This window comes from Pinus tabuliformis, chromosome 8, assembly GCF_031772625.1.
Source record: "Pinus tabuliformis cultivar Carrire ecotype Pingquan chromosome 8, CPIR1, whole genome shotgun sequence".
NCBI lineage: Eukaryota > Viridiplantae > Streptophyta > Pinopsida > Pinales > Pinaceae > Pinus > Pinus tabuliformis.
In genome coordinates this window covers 610,305,798-610,321,081 of record NC_142294.1, presented here as the reverse complement: position 1 = coordinate 610,321,081, position 15,284 = coordinate 610,305,798, and the positions used below count along the sequence as shown (strand labels likewise).

General features: G+C 32.6%; 1 protein-coding gene across 1 annotated transcript; it reads left to right on the top strand.

Annotated features, from left to right (window-relative positions):
• Window positions 1-553: 553 nt before the first annotated feature.
• Window positions 554-2,266, top strand: LOC149236978 (5'-3' exoribonuclease 3-like). Its single transcript, XM_089369097.1, has 6 exons — window positions 554-686; window positions 892-1,011; window positions 1,202-1,264; window positions 1,376-1,516; window positions 1,655-1,819; window positions 2,216-2,266. The coding sequence occupies exons 2-6, from the start codon at window positions 940-942 to the stop codon at window positions 2,264-2,266; spliced, it is 492 nt and encodes a 163-aa protein (XP_089225223.1). The 5' UTR covers window positions 554-686; window positions 892-939.
• The last annotated feature ends 13,018 nt before the right edge of the window (window positions 2,267-15,284 follow it).

The following is a 15,284-nucleotide window of genomic DNA, read 5'->3' as shown; positions in this document are numbered from 1 at the left end:
TTATATCTTGTCCGTGTTACTGGTAGCCTACTCCATCAACATATGATGAAGTTTTTAAGAACATGTTTGACTACATAGACCGCTTATTTTTAATAGTGAGGCCAAGGAAGCTTTTGTACATGGCAATTGGTAATTGAGTTAGTTACCTTAAGTACTCCACCTTTAATATTTGACATTAAATATTTAATGTTCACATCTTTTGGTAAACTTTTACTGAGCACTGACTTTCTGTAACTGTAGATGGTGTTGCACCAAGGGCTAAGATGAATCAACAACGTTCACAACGTTTTTGTGCTACAAAAGATGTAGCTGAAGCAATAAGTTTGTCTGCTATTGAAGAACTACTTCATACCCCTTCAAAGGAAGTTGTTTTAAATAAGATTCAAGTAGAAATTCAATGTTTCTAATTTACATTATGCATTTTTTAGAGTACAGAAGAAGAAAGATTGAGAAAAGAGTTTGAGGCAGAAGAAGAAAGATTGAGAAAAGAGTTTGAGGCAGAAGAAGAAAGATTGAGAAAAGAGTTTGAGGCAGAAGGTAAAGTTATGGCCTTAAAAGAGAAATCAGAAGTCCATGACTCAAATGTCATTACCCCTAGGACAAAATTTATGGCCACACTGTCTGTAGCTATGTAGTACTATGTACATTTAAGATTAAACAATGACCTGGGATGGCAGAAAATAAAGGTTTGCATTATCCTTCATTTCCCAAGGCAGTATTGATATGTTACCGCAGAATCTTAAAAGTAACTTTCATCTTTTTTAGGAAGCTAGAATTGCTGATGTCTTGTAATCTTGTTTGCCTTTCATGACTAATTCATATAATTGCGATTCGTTTCTACATTTCACCTCTGATGTGTGCTGAACTGCTATTTTTAATTCAATCTTGAAGGTTATATTGTCTGATGCAAATGTTCCTGGTGAGGGGGAACACAAAGTCATGTCCTATATACGTCTCCAAAGAAACCTCCCTGGTTTCAATCCAAATACGCGTCACTGCTTGTATGGATTAGTAAGTGCTCTGATTTCTAAAAAGAATGGCGTTGCTTGAAGCTAACATGTGGTATTTTAGGTTAATTGCTTGATATTTTACTAAGACTTATGGTATCTCTTCATTTAGCTAATGATGATTTTATTTGATAACATACATTTAATTTTGTGTATAATTTGTATGATTTTAAAGGCTACTTTTGCAACTCCAGGATGCAGATTTAATTATGCTGGCATTAGCAACTCATGAAATCCACTTCTCAATTTTAAGAGAGGTTGTTGACTTATTTGCAACATAAACACCAATATTTTGTTTCCGGATATTCTGGGATTACTCTGTAAGAGATAGCTCTGCCTCTGAGTATATACCTGTGGTGATGATACAGGTCATCACTTTCCCTGGTCAGCAAGAAAAATGCTACCTTTGTGGTCAGGTTGGTCATTTGGCAGCTAATTGTGAAGGAAATCCAGGAGAATTGGATGAGGAGGGCAATGAACAGAGTCCTGTTCCTAAAAAACCCTATCAGGTTTGCTAGAAAGATTGAAACTTAGAAATTGCTATATTTACTATATATTTTGAACAGTAGACATTCTTTCACCCATAGGATAGGGATTTCATTACAGTAAGTCTACTGCCATATGCCATTATGCTAATAATTGAGCAGTTTCTCAACATCTGGACCTTGCGAGAGTACTTGGAGTGTGACATGAAGATACCAAATCCTCCATTTAAGGTGGACTTTGAACGGCTTGTGGATGATTTTGTCTTTATGTGCTTTTTTGTGGGGAATGATTTCCTTCCGCACATGCCTACATTAGAAATTCGTGAGGTTTGTACATGATTTCTGGCATTCCTGTAGTGCTTTTCTTTTATTGACAAATCACAAAAAAGCCTTTACTAGTGGCTTTGTTATACTGGTGTTTTCCCTTTTACTGGTCATCATTATTTGATTGGGAAATTATATTCCTTGTTATGAATCATTTTGCCCTTACCTATTATGTAAGCAGAGAATATAATGATGATGTTTTTAGTAGGAAACTTTCTCCTCAATGAATTTTATAGAAAGTGCTAGTGTGGCTGTATTGTATTAAAGAGGATGCAGTGAAAGACCAGAAATTAATTCAAAACTCTAGTTGTGGCAAAATTAAATTTAAATCTACTCTTGGTGTAAGTTGAGATAATTTTTTGTCTAGTTCTAAAATTAAGATGCAACAATTTCTGTCAGGGTGCAATCAACTTGCTGATGGTTGTATGCCAATTTCAGAACCAGTCCTAGCGGCTCCCACATCACTATCTTGCCCGCCCTTCGCTCAGTAAAATATATAGTCCCACTTGACTAAGAAAAGTACAGCTCTATTTTATTGAGTCTTTAGAGTCCAAGAAGGCAATGGCAGAAAAAAAACTCCAAGACCTAGCACTTATTGATCCAAAACAAGCCAAGAGGTATGGTTTTAACTCTCTCCAAGTTCCCCAGTTTTCATTTTCATTCCTGTAGCTGACAGTGTGAAATTAAACTCCACTGATTGCATAGCATGATGAAACTCACTTTGAAACCTATCAATGGATTTCAATTTAGTGATGGATGCGGTAGTAAATAGATATTTCTTTCCTCTTTGCATTTTTGGGAAAGTAAACTCCACTGATTGCATAGAATGAAATTGACCTTGAAACCTATCAGAGGATTTCAATTCAGTGACCTGCCAATGGTAGATGAACATTTCTTCTTCAGTCCATTGTTGTTTCCCAATGGGAAATATTATTGTAGTCATTGAGGTGCCCTTCTGAAATGTTGGATTACTTGGTGTAAAGAAAGTGTACTGTATCTGAAGTTCTTAGATATAATTTTCAATGCAGGATATTGGCGAATTGACAATCAACATACCTTTTTTACAAAGTAGATTTATCAGAGTATCCTAAGAGTGTGTATGGGAACCATCCCCATGATCCCACTGAAAGCCTAAGAATCTGGAAGCAGATCATTAACTATTGTTTCCTTCCACCACTGCTAGTAGACAATCGCCGTGTGAGCTCTGATTAAGTTATACAGAGCAATAAGTCTCGTATCAATGTCTCTGTAAATGCTACCTGTTTCTTAAATAGGTCAGTTCTTTAGACTCCAAGACTAAGGTATTCCAGATTTGCTAACCATATGGTTTTTATGGAGCTTCTTTTAAATTCAAGGTTCTTTTTGTATCAAAATCTCTCTCTAAATCCACATGCATGATGCATTCAGCCAAGGTTGTCAAATTGAGATCAGATGCACATTTAAGGGTTACAACTAAAGAAATAATATGTGCTTTTAAGTATGCATTCACCAAACAAAACCCAGCCAAGTTGAAGCCACTCTTTAATGAGCCAGCGAAAGGAACACATTAGCTTGACATAACCAAACTTCAGATATAAAATTTGCATAAGCAGCCTTACAACAATACTTATAAATAACAATCTCTCATCAGATGGCCAATTCACATTATAAGGAACACATCAGCTTGACCTAACCAAACTTCAGATATAAAATTTGCATTTGTTACTTGTATTGAGAGTTAGCTATGTTTTTTAAACCAATCCTCTTTTGAAAAGTAGCTATAAGATATGGCACTAGACATAGATCCTCTCTGTTCTACTTCATGTTGGAGGTATGGCCTTCCCATGGCATTCACCGTTACAATGTTAGCATGGGGAGCCCTTCGCTATGGAAATGAACTTGCAGCAGCTGGAGAGTTGGACAACGTTAGGGATGCCATTAGGTGGGGTACTGACTATTTCATAAAAGCAAGCTCCATTGATAACCAGTTATCGGTTCAGGTAAATCAATTAACAGCTCAGTTAAATCACATCATGCATCACACCAAATAGCCACTAGGACTACAGCATTCCTCTGTGAAAAAGTTCTAGATTCCACTTGGGAAAGGTTTTGTGTAATTCTGAGACTCTTTATGTGTGAGGACCTGTAGACAGCTTGATGCCCTGAAGTTGACTCCTTTACAGTGGAGGACCACCCTGTGAGCTAATGGAGAATCACCTTGCCATGACTGTGCACATGCAATCCATGTGAACCAAGAGGAACATTGCTAGCAGCTTGAAAGAATTCTCTGTGGCCCAACAACTAGAAGTCTGAGGTAAAGAATTCTCTGTGGCCTAACAACTAGAAGTATGAGGTATCTCTGTTACATGAAGATAACATTCTTTCAACAATTTTTCACATCTTGATGATGAACCACCGTTGCCGGTTCGAAACATCGATTATAAACAAACCTAATGCAATGTATCCAGAAGATATGCTACAGAATCAAGAAATTTGCAGAAACCTCAAAGACAAAAAAAGATAAAATTCATCTGTTGAAGGTATGAACAGGGAAAATTGACAAGGTATGTATCTTGTTTTACATTGTTCAAGATCTAGGCATGAATATTTGTTAATGTTTCCTTCCTAAGTTGAAATGCTCTTGATTATATTGCTGAAGAGCTGTTGAAGCTCCATAGAAAGCATATGGTTAGCAAATTTGGAACTTGTAACAACATATGCATTCTTGTAGAACTCGCAATTAGATTGGCAGGTTTTGGGGATTTGAATATTGACCCTTGCAAAGTATGATTCAGGAAAACTTCATTGTTGTTGAAAGAAGTCCTAGATCTTGGGAATGGCAAATAAAAATATTAAAAAAAATATCATGCAGCTCATGCTTAAGAGGGAGCTATCGTTGTTCATAAAAGATAAGTGTTCTATCTTTCTTCTTTTACTATTATTGATTTCTTCACTAAATCTAGTATCTTGCTTTATTTTCATTGCTTGATTATAACTATTTTTTTATGCTCTTTGGAGAGGATTGCAAGTAAACACTGAAAACTGTTTGCGCTAGAAGAAGTCATAATATCAAAACAAGGACAAAGTTTGTGACTAGCCTAAGAATTCAAAGGGAGCTTTGAATCTTGAAAGGGTTGTGGATTTAGAGTCTTTAAGAATTATATTTTATAGCCAAAGTTGTGATAGGCCTTTGACAAGCCCGTCCTAGATGTAGATGAATTACTAACCTTATACACCCAACAAGAGGTTGCCTAGCAAGTCACTAGGTATTGGCCTAGTGTACAAGATCATCAATTCAGACCTCTGTCTTAACTTGAACCTCTGTCTTCAGGTAAGGTTCGAATCTCAGTCTTCAAACATTTGTCAATAGTATGTTTACAACAGAGTTTATACACAAGGTTTCTGCCTGAAGATGATTCGGTCTCTTTATCAGACTATATACCATGTGGTGATTCTCCAAAGAGTCAAAGTAAAGTGTCCTAAGGCCATCTTCAGATTACATTAGGTTGCTTAGCAAGTTACTAGGTATTGGCCTAGTGTACAAGATCATCAATTCAGACCTCTGTCTTAACTTGGACCTCTGTCATCAGGTAAAGTTCGAATCTCAGTCTTCAAACTTTTGTCAATAGTATGCTTACAACAGAGTTTATACACAAGGTTTCTGCCTGAAGATGATTCAGCCTCTTTATCATACTATATACCACGTGGTGATTCTCCAAAGAGTCAAAGTAAAGTGTCCTTAGGCCATCTTCAGATTACAATAAACTTATACCCTTTCCTCATATATCACAAAGAAATGTCCTACGGATCCTCACATCTAACTAGAAGATCCAACTGGTGAAGTTAACAGAGTATTCCCTATAATTGGATTCCATTAGGGTATGTTCCACTCATTTAATGGCCACAAGCACCTAATAGCTATTGTAGCAATGTGGATGTTTGTTCTCTTTCTTAGAATGCCTGTTGTCCTGGTTTCTTTGGACCATCATTGTAAATTAATTAGGTTAGGCATTGCCAGTATAATTGAAATAGACATTATCTGTACAAATGTTTCAATATTGTATATTTCTGTTTTTTTAATGTACAATGTACTCCGTAAAAAATAGTTGTTTGTACAGGTATTTCAATAATGTGTGCTACATGTATTTCAACATTGTCTACAAAGATATATTGTAAGCCTTAATCTAAATCTTATAGGTTTTGGTGTTTTGCAGGACATATTTTTAGGTCAATTGGTGTTTTCAGAACACTTTCTGGTCAATTTTATGTGTGATTAGGTAGGGATTTGTTGAAAGCATAAGTTTGAGTTGTGAAATCTGCATAATCCAAGTGGTTTAGAGTTTTTCAAAATGCTGAATTTATTTATTTATTTAAAAATGCAATTTAAATAACGAAAAACCATGAATTTGCCAATTTAACCATAAAAGTAAAAACATAGAAGAGTTAATGGAGTTTCTGAACTCAGGGTGGTTACTACGATGCTGGGGATAATGTGAAGTATGGCTTCCCATGTCATTCACCGTTACAATGTTAGCATGGGGAGCCCTTCACTATGGAAATGAACTTGTAGCAGCTGGAGAGTTGGACAACGTTAGGGATGCCATTAGGTGCGTTACTGACTATTTCATAAAAGCAAGCTCCATTGATAACCAGTTATGGGTTCAGGTAAATCAATTAACAGCTCAATTAAATCACATCATGGATCACACCAAATAGCCACTAGGACTGTAGCTATGGGTTTTCTTATGATTTTGATTTCAGATGAAACACTTCTGTCTAAAACTAATTGGCATGAAATATGATTATTAGATCAACATAGAGCATAAGTTTGACTGAGTTTTCTTTCAGGCGGGAGATCCATATGCATAAGTCTATAGTGATCCTTCTATTATTGTACTTTTGCATGCTACAACATTTCTCAAATGGGTGGTTTTGCATTTCTCAAAATTTTCAAACACCTGAAATCTCCGGGGAGAGGAATTACGTTTTAATCACTGTTGAGACGCTAATATTTGCAACTGTCAGGGATCAAGTCGTTATGCTTTAATCGAATTTGAATCCAGAGATTCCGTTGCAGAGGCTATTCAGGTTTAATTATGACTATATTGCAACTGTCAGGGATCAAGTCGTTATGCTTTAATCGAATTTGAATCCAGAGATTCCATTGCAGAGGCTATTCAGGTTTAATTATGATTATAGCTAATTATTTTTGTATGTTTTAATGGCTTTATTTATTTTCAAAAGTAATTGGAGTTATGTTGTTTACAGGGAACGCCTATACCGATATCCAACCAAACATGATGTGGGGCTGGATCACTTGTCTAAGATTCAATCATAATACATAAGTGCACTTGAATCATGAAATGAAAGACATTCAGTGTTGCATGTTGGACTATGGTGGCCTTCAGTTTTTCATGATGCAAAGTAGTAGGCAAAGAACATTGATACATGCCATAGAATCGGAAAACCCTTCAAGGAGATATTAAATGCCACTCTTTCTAATAGTAGCATTAGAACTGTTTGAGAAGTGGCTCATTGATTTAATTGGATGTCTTTGATTGAGTTAAATATCTTTGCTATATGTTCTTTTAAATTCCAAATCCGATCTTGAAAATCCTTTTTTTTTTGCCTTTGCCCATTCTAGGGAAAATTTTTTATTCTTTTAAAGATTATCACTAAATCGATACATTTCAGTAACTAAAACTTCTTGTTTTAGGCTTGTTTTCTTATGCAATTAAGAACAACTTGACTTTGCTATGATACCAGCCTTTTTCATCAAAGAGGTCAAAAGCAAAAACTAGCTCTATCAATTATCTTTGGTTTGAACCATATTACTTGATGCCAAATCTGGGATAGCAATGCTCCTAGGTATTTGATGAACGTCAGACTTTTTGATCAAAGTGGTCAAAAGCAAAAGCTAGCTCTACCTAACCCTAGTCATCTACTTACTTATTCCATTGCCTTACCTCCTACTAAGCTATTCAAGATGATGTGTTTGTTTCAAGTTTCACTGAGAGACAAGCTTGAGTCTTCTAGAAGTGATTGTAGAAATTATTTAATGCACATAATTACACAGAGAAATAGGGATAAGATCGTCATAAGGTACATAATTGCTGGAGTGTTTGGGTTCCTGAATAGCAAGCAATAGATCCTTACCCACTCACTTAAACCTGGAATGAAGGTTGTCTTTTGAGCCATCTTTGCAATTTTGGCACAGGGGGTTCCTTGAAATCATTGATTCATTACATGAAAATGTATTATTCTAGCCAACTCATTGTTGCAATGCTACTTACAAAATACTCAAATACTCATCTCATTGCTCAACTCGCCCACTCAACTACCCAACTCCTTTCCTTGCTCCCCCTAAGGCAGGGACTCACTTCCATGTAGCCCATCTTGTTTAAAATAACATTTATGACTGTTTGTGTCATTATTAATGTACCTTCAAAATAGGTAAATCATAAGGTCCATAAATCCACCATTGAGCACATCAAAATTATATTAAATCTATCTTTTGCACTTACTGATATATTTTCCTATATTAATGGGTTTTTAGAATATTCAATGATATTTTTCATATTTTGTGTGGCTAAACATGTTTATTCTGCAATATTTGAATACATATTAAACAGATTTCAAGAATATCCATCACTAGAGATATTCTTGGGACTTGTTCCTTTTTGCAGGAGAGCCTCAACTCGATTGGCTAAGGGTATTTAACACCCCTTCCTATTACTGCAGGTGGAATAGTAGTATGATCTCTTTTTCTAGGGGTTTTTAGAGGGAAATGTAGTCCTCCTTTCAAGGAGGTTTCCTCCCACTAATTGTATAAATAAGTGGCTCAAGTAGCCCATTAGACATGAAGAAACAAACGTGAAGAATGGGAGGAAAGGCTAGATTAGTGTTTCGAAGAAAGATTTTTTATTCTATAATTTAAAAACAATTTCTTCGTTAATGGAAGTGGTGTTGTATTTCAACTCCTAGTTTTACTTCCCTCGAAGGGTCTTTGATCATCCTTGGGTTGGGCCAACCAAGAGTTCTAGATCCCTTCTAAAATTTGTGTTAATATTATGCTTTTATTTTTATTTGGAGTGTTTCCAAAAGTTACCTTGTTCTATTGCTCTCATGAAGGGTTAAGAAGAATTTTTTTATGAATAATTGTTTCTCACAATTTTTTTTGAGAATTTGATTGAACTAGTAAGCATTAGTTAAATTCATTTCAAATGTTGATTTTCTTTGTTTCTCTTTCCATTACACATTTATTAATTTCACTAAAGTAATAAGAATTAGTTAAATTCATTTGAAATATTGATTTTCTTTATTTCTCTTACCGTTATAGGTTTATTTTTCATTGTTTTCTAATTTACTGTTCACTATTTTATGCTTGTTGTGTGAGATGTTTCGTAGGTACATGAAACACAAAGAATTTACTTTTGTTAGGGTAAATTTGGAATAGATTGCATTGAAGCTTTAATCAGGTTGATTTTATCATTGTATTGAATCATTTCTTTTTAAACCCACATTTTTTTTATTTATTTGCTTGTTGGACTATTTCTAGTAGCAAAACATGGACTCTTATATTATCTTGTAACTTACCATCCATTCTAACATGACAAGTTGCAATGAATTGACAATTTGACTTCTTTAGTATATTACAACACTGCTATAACACTAATAATGGAACTTGGAAGAATAAATAACGTGGATATGTTTTTGTTTTTATTAGTTTGCCTCACAAAATTATTTTTCTTGCAAATTAGAGTTTTCAATTCACTATCATTTTCTTGCAAATTACAGTTTTCAATTCACAATCTTTCATTTTAGTAGTGTGATTTTCCTTTCCTTGTAAATAGTATAGAAGTGTGTAAACTTTGTTTCCATTCATTGCAAATAGTATATAAATACACAATTTTTATTTCTTCCATTGCAAGGAGCTTAGGTTTGTGTGTCACTTTCTTTTTAGCAAGTGATTTTCTCCAATCATATTTTTCCTATAAGAGAGATTAATTAACTTGGTATTTGTAAATATGGATTTAATATCAATGCTTCCACCCACATAAAAATAAAAGAGAGACGGGGATACTTCCTTCTACATATATATTGTGGCCCTCTTAAGTTTGTAAGAACCCGTGTTGATAACTAATGATGAGACCTTTGGGAGTTATGCATTTTTATTCCAATACTGAGGTCCATCACTTTTTGACACCATTGTTAGGGAAGGTTTTAGATTATGTGCTTCCTTTTTATTTAGTTGATTCACTCTTTCTTTCATTTCATCTCCTCAAAAAGAAAAAGAAAACATTTTCTTTTATTCCTCGAAGAATTAGGGACAAGGTAATATGCAATTCATTTAGTTAGGAGAAACAGTGTTATTCTCACTACCTAAATTCAATTCTTGTATATGACATGTTTAAGCACATAAAAAAATATATCATTATAATTGCTTCAAACTTTATTAATTTGAAAATTTCTTTAAAAAATGAAAATTTGTGCTTTCCTCATATATAGAAGATAAAATATTTATTCTTCTTCACACACATAATAACACTTTGTAATATTTATTTTTATATTTACTAATAATGTAATCTATATAATTTAATATTTTGTGATTTTAAATTTTATATATAAAAAACAAAAACCCAACCTACATGAAAATTCAGGAAAAAATCTTATAATATTAGATATTTATATATTTTGAAATCTCTTATAGAAAAGGGAAAAAAATCCAATAAATTTACATATTTAATAAAGCATTTTATATATCCCATGAATTGAAGTTTTTAATAATATAATTTGTATAATTGAGTTTTTTTATCTTTTATAATAGTAAAAAATTATATTGTTATTTATTATCTCTTTGTTGCCTTTTCTTATATTTATATTATGATTTATATAATTTAATATTTTTTATTTTTCGAATTTTGTATATACATTAAAAAACTGTTGTTTAAACAGTTACATTTTAAAAAATTTGGCTGGAATCTTTTTGACTAAATCTTAATTTTTGTTGTTTAGTCTTGTTTGACCATATCTTAATTTTTGTTATTTAAAATGGTTTTTTGACTGCATAAATGGATTCAACACCCTTAAAAGTCTCTAGAGCACTCAAATTGTGGAGAGTTTACAACTCAAACTTGTGATTCCAATAAATCTATCCCTATCGGATTCTAGAAAATTAGACCAGAAAATGTGCCAAAACATAGAATAAATAAATTACAAAAAAAATCTGAATAATGGAGAAAAATAGATAATTCTTTATAAAATTTAGGTTACCCAAATAAGGTTATTACATCAAGACATGCTCTCCATCTAAGTATGGCAGAGAGATGTTGTACTTTTCATTTTGACTTTGGACAAAATAAAAAATAAATAAATAAAATAAACAACAAAAAATTTTGCCCATAGTTTTTCCCCATAATATTTTTCTTTAATGCAGCATATTTAAAAGATAATAATTAAATCAACCTAGATCTATCCTAATTTTAAACTTACTAAATAATAAAAAAGATTAAATCTTTTTTCTCTTTTCACTTTAAAACATATTTACATTTTAAAAATTAATCCCTCTCTATTTCGATTTAAAATTGATATAAAGTAATTATATTTAAATTAATATACCATTACAATAATATAGACCTGCCTTTAAATTCATTAACAAAATATTCTGAACTTTTCCATAAACGACAAACCAAATCATATTTGGAAAAATTTCATATTTAAAAAATATAGTATAAGGTAGGAGCACGTATGCCAATATTTAAATCCAACTCTTCATCAGAAGTAATTCAAGTCTATAAACAATATAATATTTATTAAAAATTAAACATAAACAATATAGTATTTATAAAAAATTAAAAAATTATAATTTATGATATAAATCACATTAAACATATATATTTTAAACTAATTCGGTAAACGATCAACATTAATAATCTCAAGAAAACATAAATGATATAACAATAAACATTTAAGAAAGGGTAGTACATTTAGCATTTTCAAATATCATTAAAATAACAAACATCGGAAAGGAACATCTATACATGTCATGTCTTTGAAAGATAAGTGTGACATGCTTTAGCGGTGAGTTTCACTGGGTGATACCCACGAGATGAGGGTTCAAATCCCATTGAGTATATATTGACCTGTTGTGTCTTGGCTGGAAGAGTAGGCGACCCCATAGAGGACGTCAGGACGTCTTGGCTCGCGACCCCATAGAGGACGTCAGGACGTCTTGGCTCTTGTTGAGACGTCAGGACATCTTGGCTCTTGTTGAGGCATAAGTTACCTGCCAGTCAGATTTGATCCTGGATCTATTGAGGATAACTCTATGTTCAGAATAACTCAAACTACAAACATGCATTCACATTATAACCAGAAAAGTGTTGCATCGTGTTAATTCCTATAAATGAATGTCACATGGTTTATGGTTAGGAGATATAGTGTATGTGTGTATTTTGAATTAGATTGTGTAGATTACTAGTTTGGCTAAACTAAAATTATTTGATTAAGTACTATAAAATTAGGATCAAGTTGTATAGTTATAATTAGATTTTATAAATGTATAATTAGGTAGGGTATGTTTTTTAATAAAGTTTTCTAGATTTCTAAAAATTAGGATCAAGTCGTATAGTTTTAATTAGATTTTATAAATGTATATGAGGTAGCGTATGTTTTTTAATTAAGTTTTCTAGATTTTTAAATATTCTTTAAAATATAAAGAAATTTTAAATAATGAAATTTAATAGAATTCTAAATATTTTAGATTTAATTTTAACTAAAATTAAAATATGTGAATTAAGAATTAATCTTAAATTTTAGCTTGGAAGAATATTTTAGTTCGTAATGCCTAAATTTATTATGTTTAGTTTTTAAGATATATATATTTTTTTCATATGAAAATTATTTATTTTATACAGATGTATGATGGTGTAGAGTCTCACATATAATTTATGAGTTCATAAAATATAATTAAGGTATAGTTCTTGTTTGGCTAATTTTGATTCATGGTTTGGTGAAAATGACCTTACTATATTGAGATTAAGTTTTGAATTTTGGACCATATTTTTCTCATAAAGTATTTGCTCTATAGGGCTTATTTAATGTTTGAAGGCATGATTTGTAGCATATACACTATTAGATATTTCTTAGGGGACAAATTAAGTCTTTTTATCACAAAAAAGTAAAATTTATATGTGAACAACTTATATTATGGTGTGTGGGGGCTACACCCATCGATTTCATCCCTAAACCATAGCTTGGTTTATGAAAATGTGCTATTGCATCAAATCCTTTAAATTATTCCCATATTCTTCTCATATGGTTAAATTATTTCTATAAGGTTGTATCATGATCTAACACCCTCTCCTTTGTTAGTAAGTCCAAAATTAATGGAATGACGTTTACATCCATGCCTTTTAACCAAAATGATGGCCTCAAATAAGAGATTCATCGTGTCATGTTCCAATATCTCATGTGTGGTTAATACCACAAACATTATAGGGTAGGAGCTAGATCCTTAACATTTATCTCAAAAACATTGAATTTGAATTGACATTTCTCATCCTAAATTCAAAAGTGAGTCCTAAATGATGATGTTTACATCTCCTTCCTGATGAACTAATGTTATTTGTTACACGCCTCTCAATTCTATGAGTACTCCATGTAATTGTGTGGTAATTGTGTAGGTTGTGTACTTCAAGTATGGTGAATGGTTGGCTGCTAAGCTTTTTTTGATACAACCCTCCCCCTTTTATCCTTTGGTCCTTTAATGACACACTTTCTTGGAGCTTCTTACCTTGGAACCTCTTCCTTCTTGGGAGGAACCTTTTTAATATCTACATATGCCTCCTATCTCATTTTCTCCTTAGCTTAAGACTCCCCTTAAAACTTCCCTTTTGCTAAGGGTGACGATGCCTTCCTCTTTGTTTTCCCCTCTTACAACACAATTTTCTTCCTTCTCCTTCTTGCTATAGATCCTACCCACTTTGTTGGACATAGGTGTTTTTTTAGGGATCACTTGATCATTCTCCTTCCCACACTATTCACTATTTATTTCATCACCCTATCACTTTTCCACTCATACTTCCTCTCTCCTAATGTATTTTTCTCTACCTTTATCCTTTGTTGTCATCCTATCCTTGTCTCTTAGATGCATGGGGTAGGCCTCACCATTTATTCCTATCCTTTTGTTGACATCTTGTGGTTATATTGCGTTAAGAAGGACTCAATATCTTGTTCATGTTTACCACGTTGAGTGAAGTCTCATCTCTAATGGGACTTTATTGAGCCAACTTGAGACTTTTATTGCTAGTATCGTTTAAACAATTAGTAATAATATCTCTTACATCCTCAGTCTTCTTCCTATTGATGGGCTTCCTCCAAGTTGTTGTCTTGTGTAGGGCTTGACATAAGATGACTTCTTCTAAGGTAGAGCCAATCGTTATCCCCTTTATCTTTTAGTCACCTCACTAAGATGTTGGCTTGGGTTATCATGTTTTATAGTCTATAACTATAGAGACACTACCATCTTTCCAATGTCTCCTTGCTCTTGCCTTTCAATTTTTATTCTCATTTCTTTCCATCTACAATAATGGTTTCTCTTATTTCCTTTTAGTTTCTTTTTCTTCCCGGATATCCTCTCTACTATAGAGCCATTGTTTCTTCCATTATTATCTTTGTCATGCTTCTTAAGGAATACTTCCTACTATGATCTTGTTATTTCCATGATAGTGACATTTCCAACTCATTCCTTCACTTTTGCTACATCAACTTCATCATTTCATGCACTCTCAATGGCATTGAACTTGACATATCTTCCTTTGATTCAGTTGACATTTCTTCCTTTCATTCCATTTCTAATTGTTCATGTATGTTTTCACCTCTCAATTGTTACCTTTATTCTCTAACATTATTGCTTATTTTCTCTTTTTCTTATTTCACTTACCTTCATTCACTTTCTCTCTTTCCCTAAAGACAAGTATTATTTGCCTTCTGTCACATAATGAGCGTTGATAATGTTTATAGTTAAATCCTTACAATACCCCAACCTCATCCAAAAAAAGATTTAAACACTTAAATCTCGAGAATAAGATGACATTATGAGAAGGGAATAAATTGTTATATAAAAAAAATCATATCAAAAATAATACAAACATTGTGAAAAATATTATAATACAAATATACATAATAATTTTTAATAAATTATAAAATAATTAATAAACTATGACCTGAACACACATATTTAACATTTCCGAACTAAAACTTTAATACTAATGTATCCAACCAAATAAAACGTTATATATTTCCTAAATTTAAACTATTAAATTATCCCCTTCCCTTCATATGAGATCAAGAAGAACCTCAAAATTTAGTGTTAATGGAAGTAAAATCTTATAATTATTTGAAAGCTAAGGAATATAGGTCTCAAATAATATGGATAAAATTTTAATTTATCTATCAATATTTGAGTATTTGAGTAGTTTAGTTTTTA